This window comes from Bufo bufo, chromosome 2 (genome assembly GCF_905171765.1).
Source record: "Bufo bufo chromosome 2, aBufBuf1.1, whole genome shotgun sequence".
Lineage (NCBI taxonomy): Eukaryota > Metazoa > Chordata > Amphibia > Anura > Bufonidae > Bufo > Bufo bufo.
Genome location: NC_053390.1, coordinates 636,902,578 through 636,924,175, shown reverse-complemented (window position 1 = coordinate 636,924,175; position 21,598 = coordinate 636,902,578). Strand labels below are relative to the sequence as shown.

Sequence of the window (21,598 nt, the reverse complement as noted above, 5' to 3'; positions counted from 1 at the left end):
TTTTAGCAAGAAAAAATCTTGCTCTTATAGTCCGCAGACACTCCACATTTCATACCCAGTCGTGACAAAATGGTCAACGTCAGTGCACATCAGCTGACATAACTTCATTGTCATTCCTTCCTTACTAACATATTCCCCGATCAACTTCTATCTCCTCTGCCACTCCAATGTGTTTATGGCTTATTCATCATCATGGCCGCTCAGCAGTATATCAGAGACTGAGAGCTTGCTGGGGTTGAAGTGCGCCAGGTTTGCTTAAGCAACCGTGACTCTTACAGCGGAGAGCGCTCACTATCTGAGATCTGCTCTCTTATGTAGTTTTAGTTTACAGTCCCTCTGTAAATGTGGGCATCACATCAAACAACAATATGAGTATTTCCTCATTTTCTAGGCAGCTTTTCCTCATTTTCGGGGCATACACTAGGCAGCTTTTTATTCTTATTCTTTTTGTTTTCCCTATTTTTCTTCTTTTTTACTTTTATAGCCATGATTTCAATTTTATGTTATTTGTATCAATTATATTATCCACCCATGAAATGTTTTATTACTTTGCACTTTCTTGAACAAGCTCAGTAACCCCTGACCTGTGACCTTGGGAGCAAGGGGTGGCAGCATGGTGTTTGTATTTGTGTATGTATAGTGCATGTTTTATAACTGTTGTGTTTGCCTGATGAAGGTATCCTCTACTTCATTAAACCAGGGAAGGCTGAATAAGTAGAAAGTATTTTTTGTAATCTGGGTCGCGTCTTATAGTCCAGAAAATACTATATATCTCTGGTTTCATAAGAGACAAGCAGCTCTTTTGTGCCCTTATAGAGCCTCAGTCATGGATTGGCTGATTCACTGTCCAAGCCATTTCCTGTGTGTCGAGCTGGAGGTCAGGAAGTGGAGACGTGAGCGGAGCAGCAGCTGAACAGCAGCGGCTGGGGATCAGTGACATGAGTATCATGGTGGCGAGTGGGGGAAACTCCCCACCGAACACTGATGGGAAACGGGATGAGAAACTAGGCCTAGACACGAGGAAAGGGAGCAGGGCACCTCCTACTGCCAACCTAATTCTAGCCCTGACTCCTAACTGTATGAGCAGACCCAGATGGTAGGAGGGCTCATACACAGGAATCTCGGACCCTGAGTCGCCCTGGTCCCTGGAAATAATGTCAGGAACTAGAGACGACCTGTTCATCCAAGATACAGATGAACAGGAGTTTCCCATCGGCGTAGATGCAAGGAAAGGTAAAGACAGTGAAAAGCAACTGGATCAAGGGCACCGGGATCCATGGTTACTTACCTGCCGCGGCTGCTGGAAGGAACACCAGCAGTCCACACTACCACAACTGGAAACCATGAATATGTACTGGAACCAAAACAGGACACAGTACAAACACAGAATCCAGCACACCAGTAACTGCCTGGACCCCCATGCGGACAGGATGCATGGCGGTCCCAGGCAGAGCTGCTCACTGACTTGTTTTTCCCCCTCCGGGGAACCCTGGAGCCCTCTCACTAAAGCACAGACAGACAGGGGAATGACTAGCATCCATGCAGGACCGTACACACCAAAACAGACCAGACATGGAACAACAACTAGACATACAACACAAACCCTGAACATAACTCACACCACACATAGAATAGGGAAGGTAGGGTAGAAGACAGAGGAGACATTGATGTCCCACAAGGTGACCGTCAAGGACTGGGCAGATGGAATACCCAGGACAGGAGCATAGCTCCAGCACCAACAAAGGCTGGATGACAACTAACCCTGGTGACTACCAGGTGACTACCAGCCACAGGCTAAATAGCTCCAAGTGACCACACCCAGTCAGGAACTTAACCCCACACGCACCAGACAGAGAAGGAACCAGGAGAAAGGAGTAAAGCACACACATGCTGCATAAACAACACATTGCCCCAGGCAACCAGCATGCACGGCTAACGTGTCACGGCGTACAACAATGAGACCATGACACAGTCGTGACAGTGAGTGATGATTGTTATATTAACACACTCTGAGTCCATATATACTGTAGTTAAAATTATCCTCACCTCACATGTCAAAAGGTGTTGTAAAAGGTGTATAATGGTGGAAAATATGTTACAATAGAGAAAGCAGATTGAAGGGCAGGTTGTAGAGCTAGAAGTGCAGCGTTGTACTAATAATTAATAATTGAGAATATTTTATTTAAAGGTCTTTTATATTTTCTTAACCAGATATGTCATGTGGATTAAAAGGAATAAAAGAAGGCCTAAAAATAACTGTAAATGGCAACAGCCTGTGACATTTGGTGGAGTGGGCGTTAGAAAGATGATAAGATCTGTTTTATGGTGTACAATGCAAGGGAGAAGGCAGAATTTTTCAGCAGTGATAACACCATGTGGATGGAAGACCTCTGAGCTGAAGCATCAAAGCATTTCCTGGATTATGAAATGTTTTCAGTCATTTCCAAAAGTCACTATAGGCCGTGTCTGCTTCTCACATGGTTTTATATGTCCCTTGACCCTGAATGCTGATGAAAAAGAGGACCCAGCTCTTATCTCTCCCTGAGAACACAACCCAAACACCCGCTTATCTGCTTATGCAGTGGATTGTTATCGAGCAGTCATGGGACTACTTAACTCTTTTTCTGACAGGAAGTTTCCAGTTTTTTAGGTTAATTTAAGTTTAAAGGGAATCTGACATCAGATCCATCCTATTAAAACCAGTTTAGTGATACGTAAATTAGTCCCTGTGTGCAACAAGGGTGTAGTTGTTGCAACGACAATGCCTTCATTGCACACAGGGACTAGTTTATACATGACAAAAATATGTTTTCTCTGCAATAAGGCCACGGAACGACATGGGAGCAAGAACATTAGATTCAGCTGGCAAGGGCTCATCGGGCACAAAAGCTGGTTTTAATAGGATGGATTTGATCATAAACTCCTTTTAACCTAAAATTTTAAAACCTCTTCAGCTTATATACCGATAACTGGCATCTAAATGCAGAGTTTACCAGCCTCTTCATACAGCGGACCCCTATCCTGAAGACATCTCCCCTGTACAGGCTGCCACTCTGGTATAATAATGGTCGTACAGGTGCTGGATGACCTTCTGTGGTATGTCATTCCAAGCTCTTTCAACTTGGACCCATAGTTCATCAAGGTGGTTGTTGGCTGCTGTGCATGGGAGAGCATTTGCTCCATCCACTTGCAGACATTCTCAGAGAGTTCTGACTATCAAGATGGCCAGGGGAGCTGCTGGATACCCTGAAGGGCATGTTGTCTAGCACAGGCAGTCTGTGGTAGGCGTTATCTTGTTGGGACTCCATATCTCCTGAGTGGAAAAATGTATTAGGACTGGTTCCACGATGCCCTGGACATACCAAAGGCTGGTCAATGTTCCCTACATGAATATTACACGGGAACAGGCATGGTAATTAATAGCCCTCCACACTATGACACCATGCATGATGGCAGTAGGTGCTCTCCAGCCCTCCTACAAACTCTGATGCAGCCATCATTAGTACCAAGGCAGAGCCTGCTTTTATCACTGAACACTAGTGTTTGATATTGATGGCTGCATGTGAGTTTGCCTCCAAATTGAAAGAGCTTGGAATGACACAATAAAGGGTTCACTACCTTGGATGTTTGATCATTGACCAAGCACCACTAGCAGTTTATACTTTGTTAATAATATAAACTTTAGTTCATAGTTTCTTGAGTACATATCATTTTCTCGGAATCCTTAGTTTTTGCCATGCTGGCATCTTCTAGAAACACAACCATTCTTGTCTACGGGTTGACTTTAGTATTGTAGCTAAGCGCCGTTCTCTGATTTGCCACTAACACACATTAAAGGCTTGTTTACACCATGGGTTTCCGGCTATGGGAATCCATGCTGTCATCCATATAGTCGTGGATGATTTTCGTACAGATGTCAAGAAGGGGACATGTCCCATTTTGGTGCGGACACCACTGGAAATTGCAATGGGTGTCTTTCAATAAATTAATCCCATTGAATGGCAGAATCCTGAGGGTCCAGTGGAAAAAAATCAATCATTTGAACATACCTTAAGAGGATCTGAAATCTATGAGAATCCATGCTGTCATTCATAATGCCTTGGATCATTGCCACACAAATTTGCATACCACATCAAGAAGGGGACATGTCTTTTTTTTTTTTTGTGGACACCACTGGAAACTGGTAGCTTCCCATAGATTAATCTCATTGAATGGCAGAATCCTGAGGGTCAATTGGAAAAGTCCATCATGTGAACATGGCTAAAGAAGATATTCAAAGGAGTTATCCGTTTTTGTAACAGTGATGACCTACCCTCAGGATCGGTTATCAATATCAGATTGGCTGGGGTGCGTCTTCCGGCACCCCCGCAGATCAGCTGTGCCTTCTCTGCCCTTTTTACCCGCTCGACGCAGCATTTGCATTGGTGAGCAGGTGTAATTTGCGAGTATGGCGTCCCCATTCACTTCTGTAGGACGGCTGTCTGTTCAAGTGAATACTACAAGCGTCCCATAGAAGTGAATGACAAAGGGATTATATGGAAAAATGTAAAAGCAGCTTATAACAGAGGGCACAAAGTGTTCGTCCCATAACCCTGATCTCTGATTGCCACTGCAGCAGCAAACTCTTCAGTTATACAGAATACTGCAGCGGTTACATAAGGGACTAGATATCAGATCTCCTGGACACAAAGTAGAATATAATATGCATGATGTAGATGCATCCTATGTCACGGGCAAGGTTTGTGTTTTTGACTTTTTGAAACCTCTGTGTTGTCTAACTTGGTTGAACTTATATGAAGAATATCCAAGAGATGTGGGACCTGTACCTATCTCTAGAACAGGGCCCCCAAAGTGATCAAGAGCACACCGCACTGGTGCCGTCCGCTCTCCATTCATCTCTGTGGGACTTGTGAAAATTGCCAAGCGCACTCTCTCGACCACCGATCCATTCACTTCTGTGAGGAAACTGGAACCACCCATAGAAATGAATGGAGGGTGGCCTCGCATGCACTGTGCGCTTTGGTTGCCTTTGGGGGCTCCGTTGTAGAAACAGGTGCAGTAGTTCCGGTGCCTGAAATTGGTACCGGAACTACAGCTCCATCAGTTGTCTGTAGTGGACAGAGCTGCTCGCACTGCAGTGACCACTACACCTACTGCAGAGCAGCTGGGGTGTGGTGTCAGATCCTCACCCATCAGATACTGATGACCTATCCTGAGGATATTGGTCCACAAGATAAAGACTGTTGGTAGTTGAAATGTTGTGCCTTTTTGGTGAATAAACCTGCATAATTAGAAGACCCTGAGTGCCGTGGTATTCTTCACTTGATATTTTCTAAATCTTGAGATGTGTTCCATGAACTTGTGCGACTGAAAATCTGTTCCATACATCTGAAAGGTTTTCTTTCTCCATGGATTTCTTTGTGCTCCATTCAGATGACTGGGACAGTCACAGATATTTCACAACAAATCTGCTGTGTGTGAATATACCCTAAAGAAATTTTCCGATGACTAAAAATACTAGGAATGTGCTTCAAATGTCTAAAAATAACAAAATGTAATACATATATTATTTTAACTTCAGGTCGCTCCTACTGCCGGGCCTCTTCCCCGCAGTGACACACTGACATCACTGCAGTTTGCTGTGCAAATAAATATGTGACAAGTCTGTGCACTGCTGAATTAAACAAGATGACGTGGGTCGCATGTGGACCTGTCACCACAGAATGCAGTATATTATAGAGCAGGAGGAGCTGAGCAGATAGATATTTGATCTTGTGGGAAAAGATTTAGTACAGGGGAGGTGTTATCAGTGATTGATAGCATTCTCTGTATAAGACCTCATGCCCACGACCACGTCCCTATTGCGTTCCACAAACAACAGATCCACAAAATAACCTCCATGTGCAAGCCACGTTTCTCTCACTCCCATCCCTAGAAATGACTGTTCTTGTCCGCAAAACAAGCACGAATAAGACTTGATCTATAACTTGCGGAAGGGACATATGGATGCAGACAGCACAAGTGTCACATCCATGGGATGTCTGGTTTTAGTTTTTTTGCAGAACCATAGAAATAATTGGGTCCATGTGCAATCTGCAAAAAATGATGATGGGTCACAGATGCAAAAATATGGTCGTGTGCGAGGCCTAAGTGAATATGCATAGATAGCTGTCAGTGTCTGATAACACCTCCCCTGTGTACTGAGAGCTGTACGTGGGGTGGTCTTAAGTTAGAAAAGGCAGAGATTTAAATGTATAAATGACAGGTTTTACTAAATGTTTTCTAATAAAGCTACGTATCAATCTGCTCCGCTCCTCCTGCTCTATAATATGCTGCCTGCAGACTGCACTGTGTTTTGTGGTGACAGGTAAGTATATTACATTTTATAAATACATTTTAGACTTTGGGGCACATTGGTCATCAATTTATGGTGTCAGAAAACCCATTTAGTTCATCTCCAATCTGAACTGCCCCTTCTCACATAGCAGTCATTAAAATGCAAGCAATTCTAGGACGGTATCAGTGTAGATAAGCAATAAACACTGGGAATACAATTTCTCATTGGTGAAAATACATAGTTGATGTAATATTGTTAAATTGTAACACAGAAATAGGTGTCTTATCATTTGTTTCTGCTGTCCTGTATTACCTCTATGGTAAAAAAAATAATAATCGGGCATTTGCTAATTGTTGTAAATTGCCCTTAAAGGGACTCTGCCGTCAGTGACCTCCCTATCCAACTGTTTGCATAGACACATAGCTGTGGTTGACCAGATTACAACGCTGTTTTTCTTTTGTTGATCTGAGGCTCTGTTCCTGAGTTTTTCTTAATATGCAAATTAAGAATTTGGTGCAATGAGGGTGTCTCTGTTGCTCCACTCATTTCTGTGACCAACCCCTGCCTCACTGCTTTGATTGACCGGGCCAGTCTAGCCAGACATGGAAACTACACAGTGGGGGAGATTTATTATCTCCCTTGTGCCAGAAAAGTGGCTTTAACAAGTTCCAAGCTATGTATTTCTGACTTTTTAAATGCGACTTTTTGAATAAGAAAAAAATAAAATCGCAAGTGCCTCTTTTACATCGTTCTTGCCACTTTTCCAAAAGGGGTCTTGGCAAGGTCCGGTAAGAGGTGCGGGTAACACCCGAGACAAATTTATCTTCATTTACAGCAGTTTTCTTGCACAAATGAAGCCAGAAATCGATGCCTCTCAGAGCTGCCAGAGGATGCTCCTAATTTATGACCTGGTAGCTCACAAATTGCCGGTCTTGATAAATCTCCCACCATCATATTCATGATCTATCCTAAGAATATGTCACCACTAAGTAAGCCCAGGAAAACACGTTTAAGCCTCAGTCACACGAATGTAAGCCGCCCGTGCTGCGGACCACAAATTGCAGTCCGCAATGCACAGACCCATTGATTTGAATGTGTCCGTGATCCACAATGTACGGCATAAGATAGGGATGTGTCCGAAAGCCCCGAGAAGCTCTATCAAGTGTTTCCGAGGGCTTCCGATCCGTGCCTCCGTTCTGTATCTTGTGGATTGTGGACCTATTCAAGTCAGTGGGTCCGCATCCGTGATCCGGAATTCACACAGCCGGTGCCTGTATAACAGGCACAGATGGCTTACAGTTGTGTGAATGGTCCCTAGAGTAAGTTCACACGATGGATTTTAAAAAAATGCTTTTAAAATTGGCGTAGAATCCAAATCCAGATCAACAACAAAAAACGTGCGGGCACATGAGTGTACAACGTGTTCTTTTCCCACTTCCCATTAATTTCAATCAGAGATTCAGAGCGGATTCCATGCCAAGATAGAGCATGGTGGTTCTTTTTTGCACGTGGAAAAAAATCATGCGCTGCTTCCTATTGAATTGAATGGGAGGCTGTTTGGAGAAGTTTTTTGGAGCTGATTCCACATGGGAAACACGCCAGAATCAGCACCAAAAAACTCCATGAACTGGCCCTAAGAAGCCATTTCAGGCTCTTGAATGGCTGGCTATAGCTTTTTAATGGCATTAGATAGAGAAGCCCACCATTGTCTGCTAACACAATTACTGCATTATCTCACATGTGTCCGATTCTGATAAATTCCAGATTAATTTATATGCATGTTTGTGATATTACATACAGTATCTTCTGCCTGTGTGGGCATTTTACTATTGACTTGGCCAAAATAGCCAATTTGCAGGATGCAGGGTTTCAGACCCAAGCTGGTCAGATATTGAGGATAGGCCATCATTAGTGAAATCATAGACAACCCCTTTAAGGCATCATCTGACTTTTACCCAATGTAATACAGGCATTTTTATCAACTTGAGGGAAGAGACATCTCATGAGCTTGTTTTTATTGGCCAGTTACCTTTAGTGCAGATCTTCCAGATCATGGAAGCCCAACCTGCGGCCCTCTAGCTGTTTAAAAACTACAACTCCTAGCATGCCTGGACAGCCAACAGCTATTTGGCCATGCTGGAAGTTGTAGTTTTGCAACAGTTGGAGGGCCGCAGGTTGAGCAACCCTGTTCTAAATGGTCATTGATTCCATTTCAGCACAGTGATGCTAAATATGTACTTGTTCTTTCCATCTGACTCCTACATGCACATCTGTCCTGCATCTGTCTCCAGTCTCATCTCTGGTTTCTCGGTGGCCTATGAATTAGCGCTCCCAAGAATATGTTAAAGGGGTGGCCAGTTTATATTACTAGCTGCACATGTCCTGGTAACAGATGCATGTACCTAGTAATAAGCGTTATTAAACTGTCGGCACTGATGTCTGATAGTTTAATATGAATTTACACGCAGTTCCCCTGGCCTGCGCTGGGAACATGGCTCTTATGGAGAGTTCTGTCCATCAGCGGCTTCCATCAGACAAAGGAACTTTTTTTTTTCTTAATTTTATTTTATTAAACCTCTAATCACTGCAGGTCCAACTACTAGGTGCTGAGCCAATATAACCCTGTTAAAATGGAGAGATGGTCATGCATGCTCGCTACTGCTCCCATCGGATTGATAGAGATAGCCAAGTACAGTCCCCAACTCTCTCCCTTACTTCCAAAGATTTTTAAAGTCATCATGCCCTATGTTTTGCAGTGTGGAGGGACGTACCCGAAAGCCCATGGAAGGGTTTAGGAGTGTTTCTATGGGCTTCCCATTTGTGCCTCTGCACCGCAAAAGATAGGACATGTCCTGTCTGTTTCCGTATCTTGCGGAACGCGGGCCCATTTTATTGGCAGGGCCCCCTCAACAGTATTATACAATGACATTATACACAGTGACACTGTAGGAAATGGACAGAGTGGCTGCCGTGCCTCGTCTGAGAGTGGGGGTTGCATCGGAGGAGAGGGTTGCAAAGAAGTTGCTGGGGAAGGGGGCGTTCAGAAATTTGCTGTGGGGCCCGGTCGTTTCTAGTTACGCCACTGCTTTATATTCTTGCTGTGGCAAAGTTATACCGCATGACACGTGTTTTTAGTCATGAAGAAGTTAATACGATTGGAAAAAGACGCAAGTCTATCAAGTTCTACCAAGGGATGGGTGGGATGTGAATTTTAGGAAAGGGGAGTGAGACCCAGACTTCTGCACATTTTAATAAGCATTAATGTTATTTATTTGAAGAATTCCCTCTGTATAATGAAGTATATATTTGTAGAATATTATCTGTGTAGCCCTGACACTGACGATGGCATTTCCTAATGTGCTTATTAGTTCAGTACAATACATGAGTTCCTCCCCTGTGTAAGCGCTCTTCCCTTAGAGATTATCAGCATGCGTACTGTGCAGTCAGCCCCTGAGGTGCAGGTCTCACCAAGGTAACTGCTAACCCTTTCCTTTCTTGTATTAACACTTCAGAGTCTACGGATGTAGTATAGGTCAGATTGTAATTCAGGACAATTCACTGTAATATCACTTAGTGCTATTTGTGATTTTTTTTTTGACGTGTTACATGATAAAAAAATTTAAAAAAATAATTCAAAACTGTTTAAAGGTGTTGTCCAGATTATTCAAAAAGTGCCCAAAGGCATTGGGAATTGTGATAAGGTAATAAGAGAAAGTATACATCTGCTTCCAGTGCCTCCGCTCTGGTTCCAATGTGCCATGATTTGTTTACCTGGCTGCACTGGTGATATGCCGGTATATCCCACGTGACCTCTGTACCCATTCACTTGCCTCGGTGGCACAGGAATGACAGAGATCCCGCGCCATACTCTTACGTTGCTGCATTGCATGGACACTGTCAGTTTACCCTCACCATAAGCAGTGGCAGCATAGCTGCAATACCTAGCTAGGCACTTGCCACCACTGCCGAGATAGGATATAACTCCATTCCTTGCAGTTTAACCCCTTAGATACTGCCCAAACATGATTGTCGCATCCTGTGAGTCTATGCCTTCCCCCCTAATGTATGGCTGAGTTGAGAATAACCTTTTAAAGGGGTTGTTGCCCCCGCCCAATGAGACCTGTGGAGGAAAGGATTTGTACCTGCTGCCCGTTGTGATGGTCTGGCTCCTTTGGTTCTCCATGCTCCAGTTCCTTGCTTGTCAATGTCTAGAGTGGACAACGGTCATGTGTGTTTCACAGTAGCTGATGACTGCAGTAGTAACGTTTCCCCCCAAGAGGCACATGACCCAGTGACTTGCCACTCGGGGGCACCTCTGCACTGCAGCCAGTCATTGGTTGCAGCAGCACACATTACCCCCTCTCCAAAGATTGACAAGCAGGGAACCAGAGTGCTTTCAACTGAAGGAGCTAGAACTCAGCGGAAGGAGCAGGTAAGAATTCTTTCCTCCACAGGTCCACTACATTCTGCTCAGTTTCTGAACATTACAGAAATGTTCTATATTGAACCACACCAAGATTGCACCTTTACTTTAACTTTTACTCTATAAAATAGAATTTAGTTAATACTGATACACTGACCCTACTCCAGGTATTTGTATTATTCTAACTATAATGTTTCCTTCTTGTAGGTGAGCATGAGCCAGCAATCAGCAGTGACTCTGATATATCTCTCATCATGGCAGTAGATGTTGGACTTTCAGATGTGGATCTTTCCACGGACCAGGACTGTGAGGAGGTGAAGTCATGAGCAGGTCTGTTGCTGAGTTCCATAGGAAAGATATAGAGAAGGGGTAAAGCAGTCGGCTCTCCCGGAGTTTGGACTATTCCAATAAGTAAAAACCACTCACCATCACCATAAGTCTCCAGTGCACTCCATTATGGGATGATCACGAAAAAAAAAGCAATAGCGCCAGATGCCTGCTGTTTCAGCACAGATCCTTACCCCGCAGGATTTTAAGCTGTGTTGACGTGGGAGCAGTGGCCTCCAAATTTACTCACCCGTGCAAGACATCAGTCTTCAGGCTCCCCTGATGTGGACGGTAGACGTGGACCTAAATTGAAATCGATGATGCTGTTTTTAAGAAGCGATAGATACTTCACAATCCCACTTTTGTCATTTACCCAGTTTTAAACAATTTATTGTATCACCAATATCCCAGTCACGAAAGAAAATGTATGTCGGCGTCTCCGCCAAAGAGATTGGGATGGTCATGAATGAATGCCCTGCTCTTATCTGAAGGAAGCTATGACTGCCGGATGGGCACCCGTCCCAGAAGCACTTGAGAAGAAAATGTTTTTCGAGGGGCTGTGCCAGTTGCATGTGATCTGGCATTTCTCATGAACTGCATAAAGAATGTTAGGTACTAAAATTACAATCTGTTGCTCGGAGTCATTAACGAGGCTCAGTGTGTGAATTAAGGCACACATTATGTTATTGCACCATCAGTTTTAGATCCATATTTTAAGAATGTTGTTCAAAGTGTTTGACACTGTGCAGATAATTTTTATTTTATTTTTTAAATCCCCACTTATTTATTGTGGGGAACCAGTCCTTTTGACTCTTAATGGAAATGTATGCAGTATTGTGCTTACACTACAGAGTAGCATATGTTTTTTCAAGAATAAATATATATTTTTTCAAAACAGAATATAACTATTAGTGGGTGAATAAAAAAAAAAACGAGGGTAATTAGGTGCTCTGATGTTGTGTAAGGTATCATACTGGCTCATGACATTCCATTATACTATGACTTATGACTTGATGACCCGAGACGCAAAGTATTTTTTCTGAGAATTGAATGTATTGGCATCAGCTACAATGAATTCTGTTTTATATTCTGGAAGCAAGGTTTTTATTTATCTAATAAAAAAATATAGTCACAGTTAGCTAAAAGTAGCTGATATGTCGTAATATGGACATTGGTAGCTATAATATAATAAGTAATACAAATTGAAAGCCAAAAATTATGATATTGTAAAGCTGTTTAAGAAAAAAAATGGACATTTCAAAAGTTAATACATCAGGTGGTAAGGGTATTTGGTTGGCACATGGATGGAGAATATCTTAGGAATAATACAGTTTCACTTGTGCATCTGACGTTTGCGGTATATTAATTTACAGCAGACCTTGTACAAGCTGTGCAGCTTAATTGACACATTGAAAATAGGGGCTTATCCCCTTAAGGACCATCCAATCTATTTTGTGGTCGCTGTTCTAGAGAGGCTTCTGTGAGTTCTCCTGCCGTATGATTGAACTGTAACTAACGGCTCTGGTTCTTAGAGCAGCCGATCGGAGGTAGCTCCAGCCCAGCAGTCAACCCTTCCATTGCAATAGTCTGTGATCGCAGCATGAACAGAGGGGATTTCCCCTGCTGATTGGGTCCCAGAGATCTGATCGGAGGCTGAGTAAGCCTTTTGCAGTCAACCCCTGAGGACCCAGAAAGGACCGCAGGAGTGTATGCTTAATAACAGCCAGACCGCATAATGTATTAGCATACAGCGGTATGATAATACATTATTAGAAGTATAAAATAATTTTGTAAGAGAGTAGTCCCTCGATGTAATTAATAAAAAATGTAGCTCGCAAAAAAATAAACTATTATTTTCATAAAATACATTTTATTGAGCATACTTTGCATACTTTAAAAGCCAAAAAAGCTACACTTATTAGCTATCCACACAACTGAAATAACAACCAAACTACTCATTTAACAGGTGATTCCATGTGAAATATGTACAGTGTAAACGATAAAGTAAAAAAGCTATGTCAAAAATTGGTTTTCTATACTTGCAAGTTGCAACGCAAAATTATATAAATTATGAATTTATTTATATGTACCCTCAAACAGCACTAAAAGTGCAATTTGTGTAGCATAAAACTAAGCCTTATGTAGCCATATCGATTAAAAAAAACTGAAAAAATTTGCTGCCCATTAAGGGGTTAAGCTGCTGAAGTTGAGGAGTGCTCTACAAGTTAATGGCAGTGTTAAAGGGGTTTTCCAAGATTTCTTCAAAACTGCCAGAAAGCAGGGACTGTATGTAATAAAGGATAAATCCTCACTCACCTTTTAAGTGTCTGGTACAACCGTTCATGAAGCGGTCACATATACAGCGAATGACATAACTGATGCAGGCCTGGCGGGGATCAGAGTGGTGGAGAGCCAAGACATTTAAAAGGTAAGTGAGTGTTTTGTTTTTTGTCATACTGGCCCCTGCTCTCTAGCAATTTTAAAAAAATCTTGGAAAACCTATTAAAGACCTGTTGGTGTGTTACTGTGGGAACAGGGAATATTAGACACTAGTTCAGCCCCACCTTTTACAAGTTACATGTCTTAATTGTTTCTTGCCATGTATTCTATTCCACCTTAGTACTCGGTCCTTACTAACCAGTCAACAAGATATTATTGTTTAAGGGGCAGTATGAGGGTAATAAAAAAAAAAAGGGTCTGCTTGTCCCCCAGAAGTGACTCTACTCTTGTCCATGTGCTCTGCCTAATATTGCATCTCAGCCCCATTGAAGTGACGGGGACAGACACAGCCCCTGTTTATGGCCTAAAAGCTGATCCTTTATCTACTCTCTTAAAATTGATTCAAGCATAATTTTTGAAAATGAAGCAACCAGGATATGACACCTTGATAAGCAAAGGAAAAAAATTACTTGGCCTAAACAATACCATATTATATGACTTCACTAAGCCAGTCATTGTAGTTTAGAGATGAAGTTGTGATAGTGTATATCATTTAACTGTAACCCAAATGCTAATAGAAGATCATGGTAGTCATAATTTGTCTTCTATATTATAGATGCCCTATATGTTATATAAAACAGTACTGCAAGCTTAAATACCTTTACTATATACAACTTCCACAACCACTGAATTTCTTTCCCCTATTATATATTAGCTGATCATAGCTTCAAAGCATCAATGGTTGAGCATGACATGACAATTCACCTATGAAAAATTAGTAGAGCCTCTGCTTCTCATTATGAGGTTTTTGCTGTTCAAGGAACTCTCAATTAAAAGTGCTTATTCAGCCATTTAATTTTTAAAGGCTCCTTATGATGTAAGATAGTAAAATAAGTCATATGCATCTCACCAGTCCCCACCATTTCCATTACAGCACTTCACATGCCTCTGCCGATGTCTGCTTCCTATTCCCACCCAGTACACAGGAAATGACCACTCAGCCAATCACTGACTGTAACGTTGACCTTCCATTTCCTGTTTGTCAAGAGGGACCAGGAAGAAGAGACTGGCAGGGGACCTTGAAGCGTTGTGATGGGAACGGGGGGCATTGATAAGATGCATATGGCTTATTTTAAAAATTTTCATCATGAGGAGCCTTTAAAAAAATAATTGGGCAGACAAACCCCTTGAGTCTGCATACCTTTTTTTCAGAACAGATGTTAATCAAACAACTTTGAGGAGCACTTGTACTTCACCAGCATTTCAAGAAAAAGATTGACCTTTTATAAGAGATGGGCTTTTGATATAGGCCAATAAGATATTGAAATTTTCAAAACAGAAAACCCATAGACCTATGCTGGCTTATGTCCTCCAAGCTTAGACAATGAATAAACCTCATCTTGTGACTTCATGTTATGTGTCATGGGTGGTACTTTGTGATGTGAAATATCATTACCAGTCATGTTTTACATATATAGACAGCAAGATCATTGGTGTAGGAAGTTATGGACACCAGGAGAAGAACATTCAGAAAGGAAGATTTGAGTTGGAAATGTACAGTGGTTTCACGGTATTATTATTACATTAGAGGAGTTATGCGTTACAATATTTATGATCCTAGCGTGGAACCTGATTTTGACCATGATCCAGTTCTTATTTAAAGGCTTTTAACCAACAGTAAATTTTTTAGGAACCAACATCTTCATGTAAAGGAGATCTGAGCCACATACAATTTAAAAACTACAATGTGGCTAATTGCAGTAATTCTCTGCAAATAACTCTACATGAGACGAATCCATTCTTCACATTCTACATATTTATAATTTTTATTATGTCCACTCTTTAACATATCATGCCCTCAAACCTAACCAATGCCCTATTGTGAATAGTTCATTAAAGTGGGTTTCCGGGAGTACAATATTTGATCTGTCCTGAGGATAGGTCATGAATATCAGACCGGTGGGGTCCAACTCCAAACACCCCCATTAATCAGCTGTTTGAAGTGTGCACACCACTTCCGTCACCGATGTGGCCTCTTCCTAGGTCAGTGATGTCACATTCATTAGTCATATGGCCTGGGCTGCAATGCCAAGCACAGCCGATGTACAGTTTACGGTACTGTGCTTGGCAAACTCACTAGAGTGCTACAGCCTCTTACAACAGCTGATAGGTGGCTTTGTTGAGTGTTGGACCAAAACGAATCTAGATAGGTCATCAATCTTGTACTCCCGGAAAACCCCTTTAACTGATGTTCATGGTCTAAGCTAATAAATTATAAAATTTATGAACAACAACATTGCTTATAATTTTTTATTTCCAACATTGCAACCCTACATTGTCAGATCTCAGAGCAGAATTATATGCAATACTACCTACACAGTGATGGAAGATAACTATTGGTAGAATTAACAGGAGGTATACTCAACACTATACAAATGAGCAAGAACTTCATTGATCGAAAATTACAATGAGGTGTCCGGGCCTGCCTGTCAGAACCACAATGGTTGTAAATTTCTCTCACCTCCTTTTAAGATGTGGTGATGTCATTGATGTTTTCTGCTGGCAGCCTTGCATGAGATATCAGGAGAAGCAGAACACAACTCAAGGTAATGCTTCTAAGGCATGTTGACCCTGTAGGATAGTAATGTATGCATAGATGGTATTGTGTGCATTAGTCTATAGCGCAGTAAAAGAAAAAGGTTTCTCCTGGATTCAGATGATTACCTTATTAGATCAAGTTGTGTTGTCATTTAATACTTCAAAATTACCAATCCCTTGATTTTTGTAGACATGACATCACATGACTTTTTCCCCTTGTAAATTACTAATCTATCACCCTAGTTGTATATATTAAATCACAGTGAAAGCCCCACCTGTTATCCTTGCCTGCTCAGTGCAGCTATAGTCAGTATAATTATATAAAAAGCCTTTTTGCTTGTCCTAACCAGAATATTATTAATTACCTACATCAAAAAGACTTGAAAAAACAAAAAAATAATTTTTGTTAAAACAAAGCCTGTTACAAACAGTATAGCAATGTAATAATAAAGTGACATATAAGGATTTTCTCTTCTGCTGAATTTGTAGATCAGTTTGGAAGGAATCCATCAGAACAGATTACGGTATTTTATTATTATTTTATATATGAATCAAGTTCCAAAATCATAGCTTTAAAGAGGACCTTTCATGGTTTTATATTAATTGAGATAAATACCTTTACTTGCAGGGTACCTCCCACTGATGCTGCCACCCTGCCTTATTTTTTAAAACATCGCTCCTACGCCCCGCTGTGCCCCCCTGTAGTTTTCCCGCTCAGTATGTTAAAGAGGACCTTTCACCAGAATAAAGCATCTAAACTAACTATACAGACGTGTAGAGCGGCGCCCAGGGATCCCCCTGCACTTACTGATATCCCCGGGCGCCGCTCCGTTCTCCCGTTATAGCCTCCGGTATCTTCATAGTTAGGCTCCACCCAGGGGAACCTGCCGGCGTCTCTTTCTCATATGCTGTAGCGCTGGCCAATCGCAGCGCTCAGCTCATAGCGCTGGCTGTGCAGTGATCCAATCACAGCGGAAGAAGGAGAAGCCCATTGAGAAACCCTGGCATCTCCTCCTCCCTGTACCGATGCTCAGTGTTAACATACTGAGTGGGAAAACTGCAGGGGGGCACAGCGGGGCGTAGGAGCGATATTTTAAAAAATCAGGCAGGGTGGCAGCATCAGCGGGAGGTACCCTGCAAGTAAAGGTATTTATCTCAATTAATATAAAACCATGAAAGGTCCTCTTTAAGTTTTGGACATAGAAGCCTATTTTATGAAGCACCTTGAGGCTTTTCAATTAACACATTACACAATACACTTACTGTACATCACATATACACTCACCTAAAGAATTATTAGGAACACCATACTAATACGGTGTTGGACCCCCTTTTGCCTTCAGAACTGCCTTAATTCTACGTGGCATTGATTCAACAAGGTGCTGATAGCATTCTTTAGAAATGTTGGCCCATATTGATAGGATAGCATCTTGCAGTTGATGGAGATTTGAGGGATGCACATCCAGGGCACGAAGCTCCCGTTCCACCACATCCCAAAGATGCTCTGTTGGGTTGAGATCTGGTGACTGTGGGGGCCATTTTAGTACAGTGAACTCATTGTCATGTTCAAGAAACCAATTTGAAATGATTCGAGCTTTGTGACATGGTGCATTATCCTGCTGGAAGTAGCCATCAGATGATGGATACGTGTTCTCATTCTGTTTACGCCAAATTCGGACTCTACCATTTGAATGTCTCAACAGAAATCGAGACTCATCAGACCAGGCAACATTTTTACAGTCTTCAACAGTCCAATTTTGGTGAGCTCGTGCAAATTGTAGCCTCTTTTTCCTATTTGTAGTGGAGATGAGTGGTACCCGGTGGGGTATTCTGCTGTTGTAGCCCATCCGCCTCAAGGTTGTGCGTGTTGTGGCTTCACAAATGCTTTGCTGCATACCTCGGTTGTAACGAGTGGTTATTTCAGTCAACGTTGCTCTTCTATCAGCTTGAATCAGTCGGCCCATTCTCCTCTGACCTCTCATCCACAAGGCATTTTTGTCCACAGGACTGCCGCATACTGGATGTTTTTCCCTTTTCACACCATTCTTTGTAAACCCTAGAAATGGTTGTGCGTGAAAATCCCAGTAACTGAGCAGATTGTGAAATACTCAGACCGGCCCGTCTGGCACCAACAACCATGCCACGCTCAAAATTGCTTAAATCACCTTTCTTTCCCATTCTGACATTCAGTTTGGAGTTCAGATTGTCTTGACCAGGACCACCCCCCTAAATGCATTGAAGCAACTGCCATGTGATTGGTTGACTTGATAATTGCATTAATGAGAAATAGAACAGGTGTTCCTAATAATTCTTTAGGTGAGTGTATATATTACTTAGATTTTTTTTGCCCCTGTATACTATCTGGGGACACACACAGCAGTTTATGTGGATTTTCTGTGCAGATTTTAGTGTAGATTTCGCTGTGCATGCAAAAAAATCCACATGTGCAAAATCTGCAGTGAACATCTGCTCACACAATTGACATACTGGGAACTTCAAAATTCGTTCCACAGGTGAATTTCTGTGCAAATCTCCATACCAGATAGAAGAGATTTTGCAAATATCATCTATTGAGCTGGTACTATATTTATGCTGCCGATTTTCAGCATAAAAAAATATTCTTATACGCACCATGTGCATGTGGCCTTTAAGTGCTTTAGAATTTAGTATATTTTTCATATATAACATTTTTCTGTATGTGACGAAAATTATGACATAGCTTAAAACATCTTTTTTTAGATTCCATGAAGATTGCCTGCGATAAATACCCACTTTCTTTCTTTGTAGATCCTCTCTCAACCTAAATGTAGGAGCAATGAAGGGACATAGGGAGTCCATGTTTTTAAATGTTGAAATGTAAATCCAGCATTTTATCAACAGACAAAAGTATGGAAAATATCCTAATGACTACCAGACCTGTAATTATAATGACTCCTTCCCCCATCCAGAACATCATGATCACGTGATGTGAACTTTGTGGATCCACAGAGACTGGCGGCGCAGAGATGGAGAATTTACATTACAAAGATTTCTTTATATTTTTTAATTAACCTACCTAGTATGATCGATGTCAACGCCATTTGCTTTCTGTTAATGAAGACATCAGATAATCTAGGTGCAGTTACAAGGGTGGTAGAAACAAATCCCTTATGGTCTAGCAAAGTTTGAAAATGATGCAGCTCATGTGCTATGACCTTTAACTTAAAGGGAACCTGTCACCTGCAAAACGCATATTAAACCGACCACAGTACCTTACAGTATTCCCCAGTGTGTTGCTAATCATGATTTTCTTTCCTCTTTGTGTTTCTTCATACTTGTTAAAAACGCGGTTTTAATGTCGGTTGGCGCTGTCTCTGAGTCAGGCTTAAAGTCAGGGGGGCAGCGGCCTCCTTGCTTCAAGTAAAGCTAAGCCCACCCCTTACCCCTCCTCTCTACCATTAGATGGACGTGATGTCGGGATTGCGCTCTTCTAGCGCATGCGCGGTACGCTGCCTGTTACAGCGTGAAGGCTGGGCGCGCACGCGATCGAACTGTCTGGCGCATCCGCAGTCAGCAAAATGCAGGCGGGTGAGTGAGGATTGCGCTGTAACAGGCAGCGTACCGAGCATGCGCTAGAAGAGCACGGCAGCATGTCCATCTAATTGTAGAGAGGAGGGGTATGGGGCGGGCTTAGCTTTACTTGAAGCAAGGAGGCCGCTGCCCCCTTGACTTCAAGCCTGACTCGGAGACAGCGCCAACCGACATTAAAACTGCGTTTTTAACAAGTATGAAGAAACACAAATAGGAAAGAAAAACATGATTAGCAACACACTGGGGGATACTGTAAGGTACTGTGGTTGATTTAATATGCGTTTTGCAGGTGACAGGTTCCGTTTAAATGTATGATACTTAAGGGGTCATTTTGTAATACGAGCAACGTCAGGGTTAAATACGTTATAATTACTGAAATGTTGTTAAAGGGGATAATCACCTCAATGATCCCCCTGCCACTCTTGTTCTGACAGTTCCTAGGAACCCTTTCGATCTCTCCATCCTGGTCCCTGTCGACAATCATTGACTGAGGCATGTCACCGCCTTTCAAGTTCAGCGTTGGACGCCAGTACAAACTTGTATTGGGGATTCCTAAGTGGTACAAGGACATTGTTGGGCACCAAGCTTGTTCCCAACTATGCCATTTTGTTTATGGTGTTTTGGATGTTGATAACTATAATCTTAAGATGGTCATACGCCTTAGATAGATATTGGCCAAACACTTATTGGACTGACAGCTATTCTTTCTGACAACCCATACACACACACACTCCGCTCTGCAGAGAATGCCTGCGCTTGTAATGAATAAGCAACTTTCAGACACCTCTGGTGGCGACTTATCTACTGTGAGAACAAAGGATCGGCATACTAAAATCCACCAACCCAACTGTTTTCTCTTCCAACATCAGACATCAGGAGAGAGTCAGTACATCACCTTATACAGTAGATGGTCCATTGGTCACACCAAAATGAGTAGGTCCAACCTACTTGCACCACAGGTGTATGGGCACTTTTATATATGTAAGTAAAGTTAGACAGCATAAGAATATAATTAAAGCAGGTATATTCTTTGGCTGCCATTTTCCACTGGTATGTTAACTGCTCATGTGCTTAGGGAATTTTAATTTGCCGTGCACCTCAGCACATTTATATAACATGATGGCATCGCTGCCATGCAATGGACAGACTAAATGAGCTTAATAATTCATAGATCTTCTACAATGCTCAGTGTATTACATTTACATAATTCTGTGGGTGATATTTAATTTGTATTCCCATTTCAATACAAATTAGCCATACACAAGGGACAGTCGCCATGGCCTAGAGGCAGGTTTAGTCACTTGCCGAAAAATGCACAAAAATTAAAGAAATATTCCTTTTTATGTATTTTTTTTAAAATGTAGATATTATAAGGGTACTTTCACACTTGCGACAGAGTGATCCGGCAAGCAGTTCCGTTGCCGGAATTGCCTGCCGGATCCGTCAAAATCAACATTACCGGACATTTTTCATGCAACGGATCCGTCGTTCTGTCGACAGAAATTCAAGCCGGATCCGTCAATCCGTTACATACCGTAGACACTTTTTGACGGATCCGTCTGCCGGATCCGTCGTAATAGCGGATCCGTCTGTTCCGTTTTCTTCCGTTTTTAAACGAAAAGACGGATCCGGTATTGAAATTTTAGAGATAAAAAGATGCAATCTGTTAAGCAAATACTACAAGTGGCTATAAAAGAAAACCGAGGATCACTTACGACTCAGAAGTTCCTTCTGCAGATTGCAAAGATGATGCCGGACCATATTCTTTTTGGATTTCAGGCTCTAATTCTAGTTTCGCGCTGGAGAAGACGTCTTCGAGCCAGACGGCGTAGAAAGCGTCGCTATTGGGTGCATCCAATAACCTCTGCAAGAATAAGAAGGGGCGTTTTTGAAACTCTGTTTCC

General features: G+C 42.1%; 1 protein-coding gene across 1 annotated transcript in view; it reads left to right on the top strand.

Annotated features, from left to right (window-relative positions):
* RNF150 (ring finger protein 150) overlaps nt 1-12,647 on the top strand; it is a 208,867-nt gene extending 196,220 nt beyond the window's left edge. Inside the window, exon 7 of the mRNA XM_040418484.1 lies at nt 10,968-12,647. Within this exon, the coding sequence (XP_040274418.1) occupies nt 10,968-11,086 (119 nt within the window). The 3' untranslated portion in view covers nt 11,087-12,647. The remainder of the gene's footprint in view (nt 1-10,967) is intronic.
* The last annotated feature ends 8,951 nt before the right edge of the window (nt 12,648-21,598 follow it).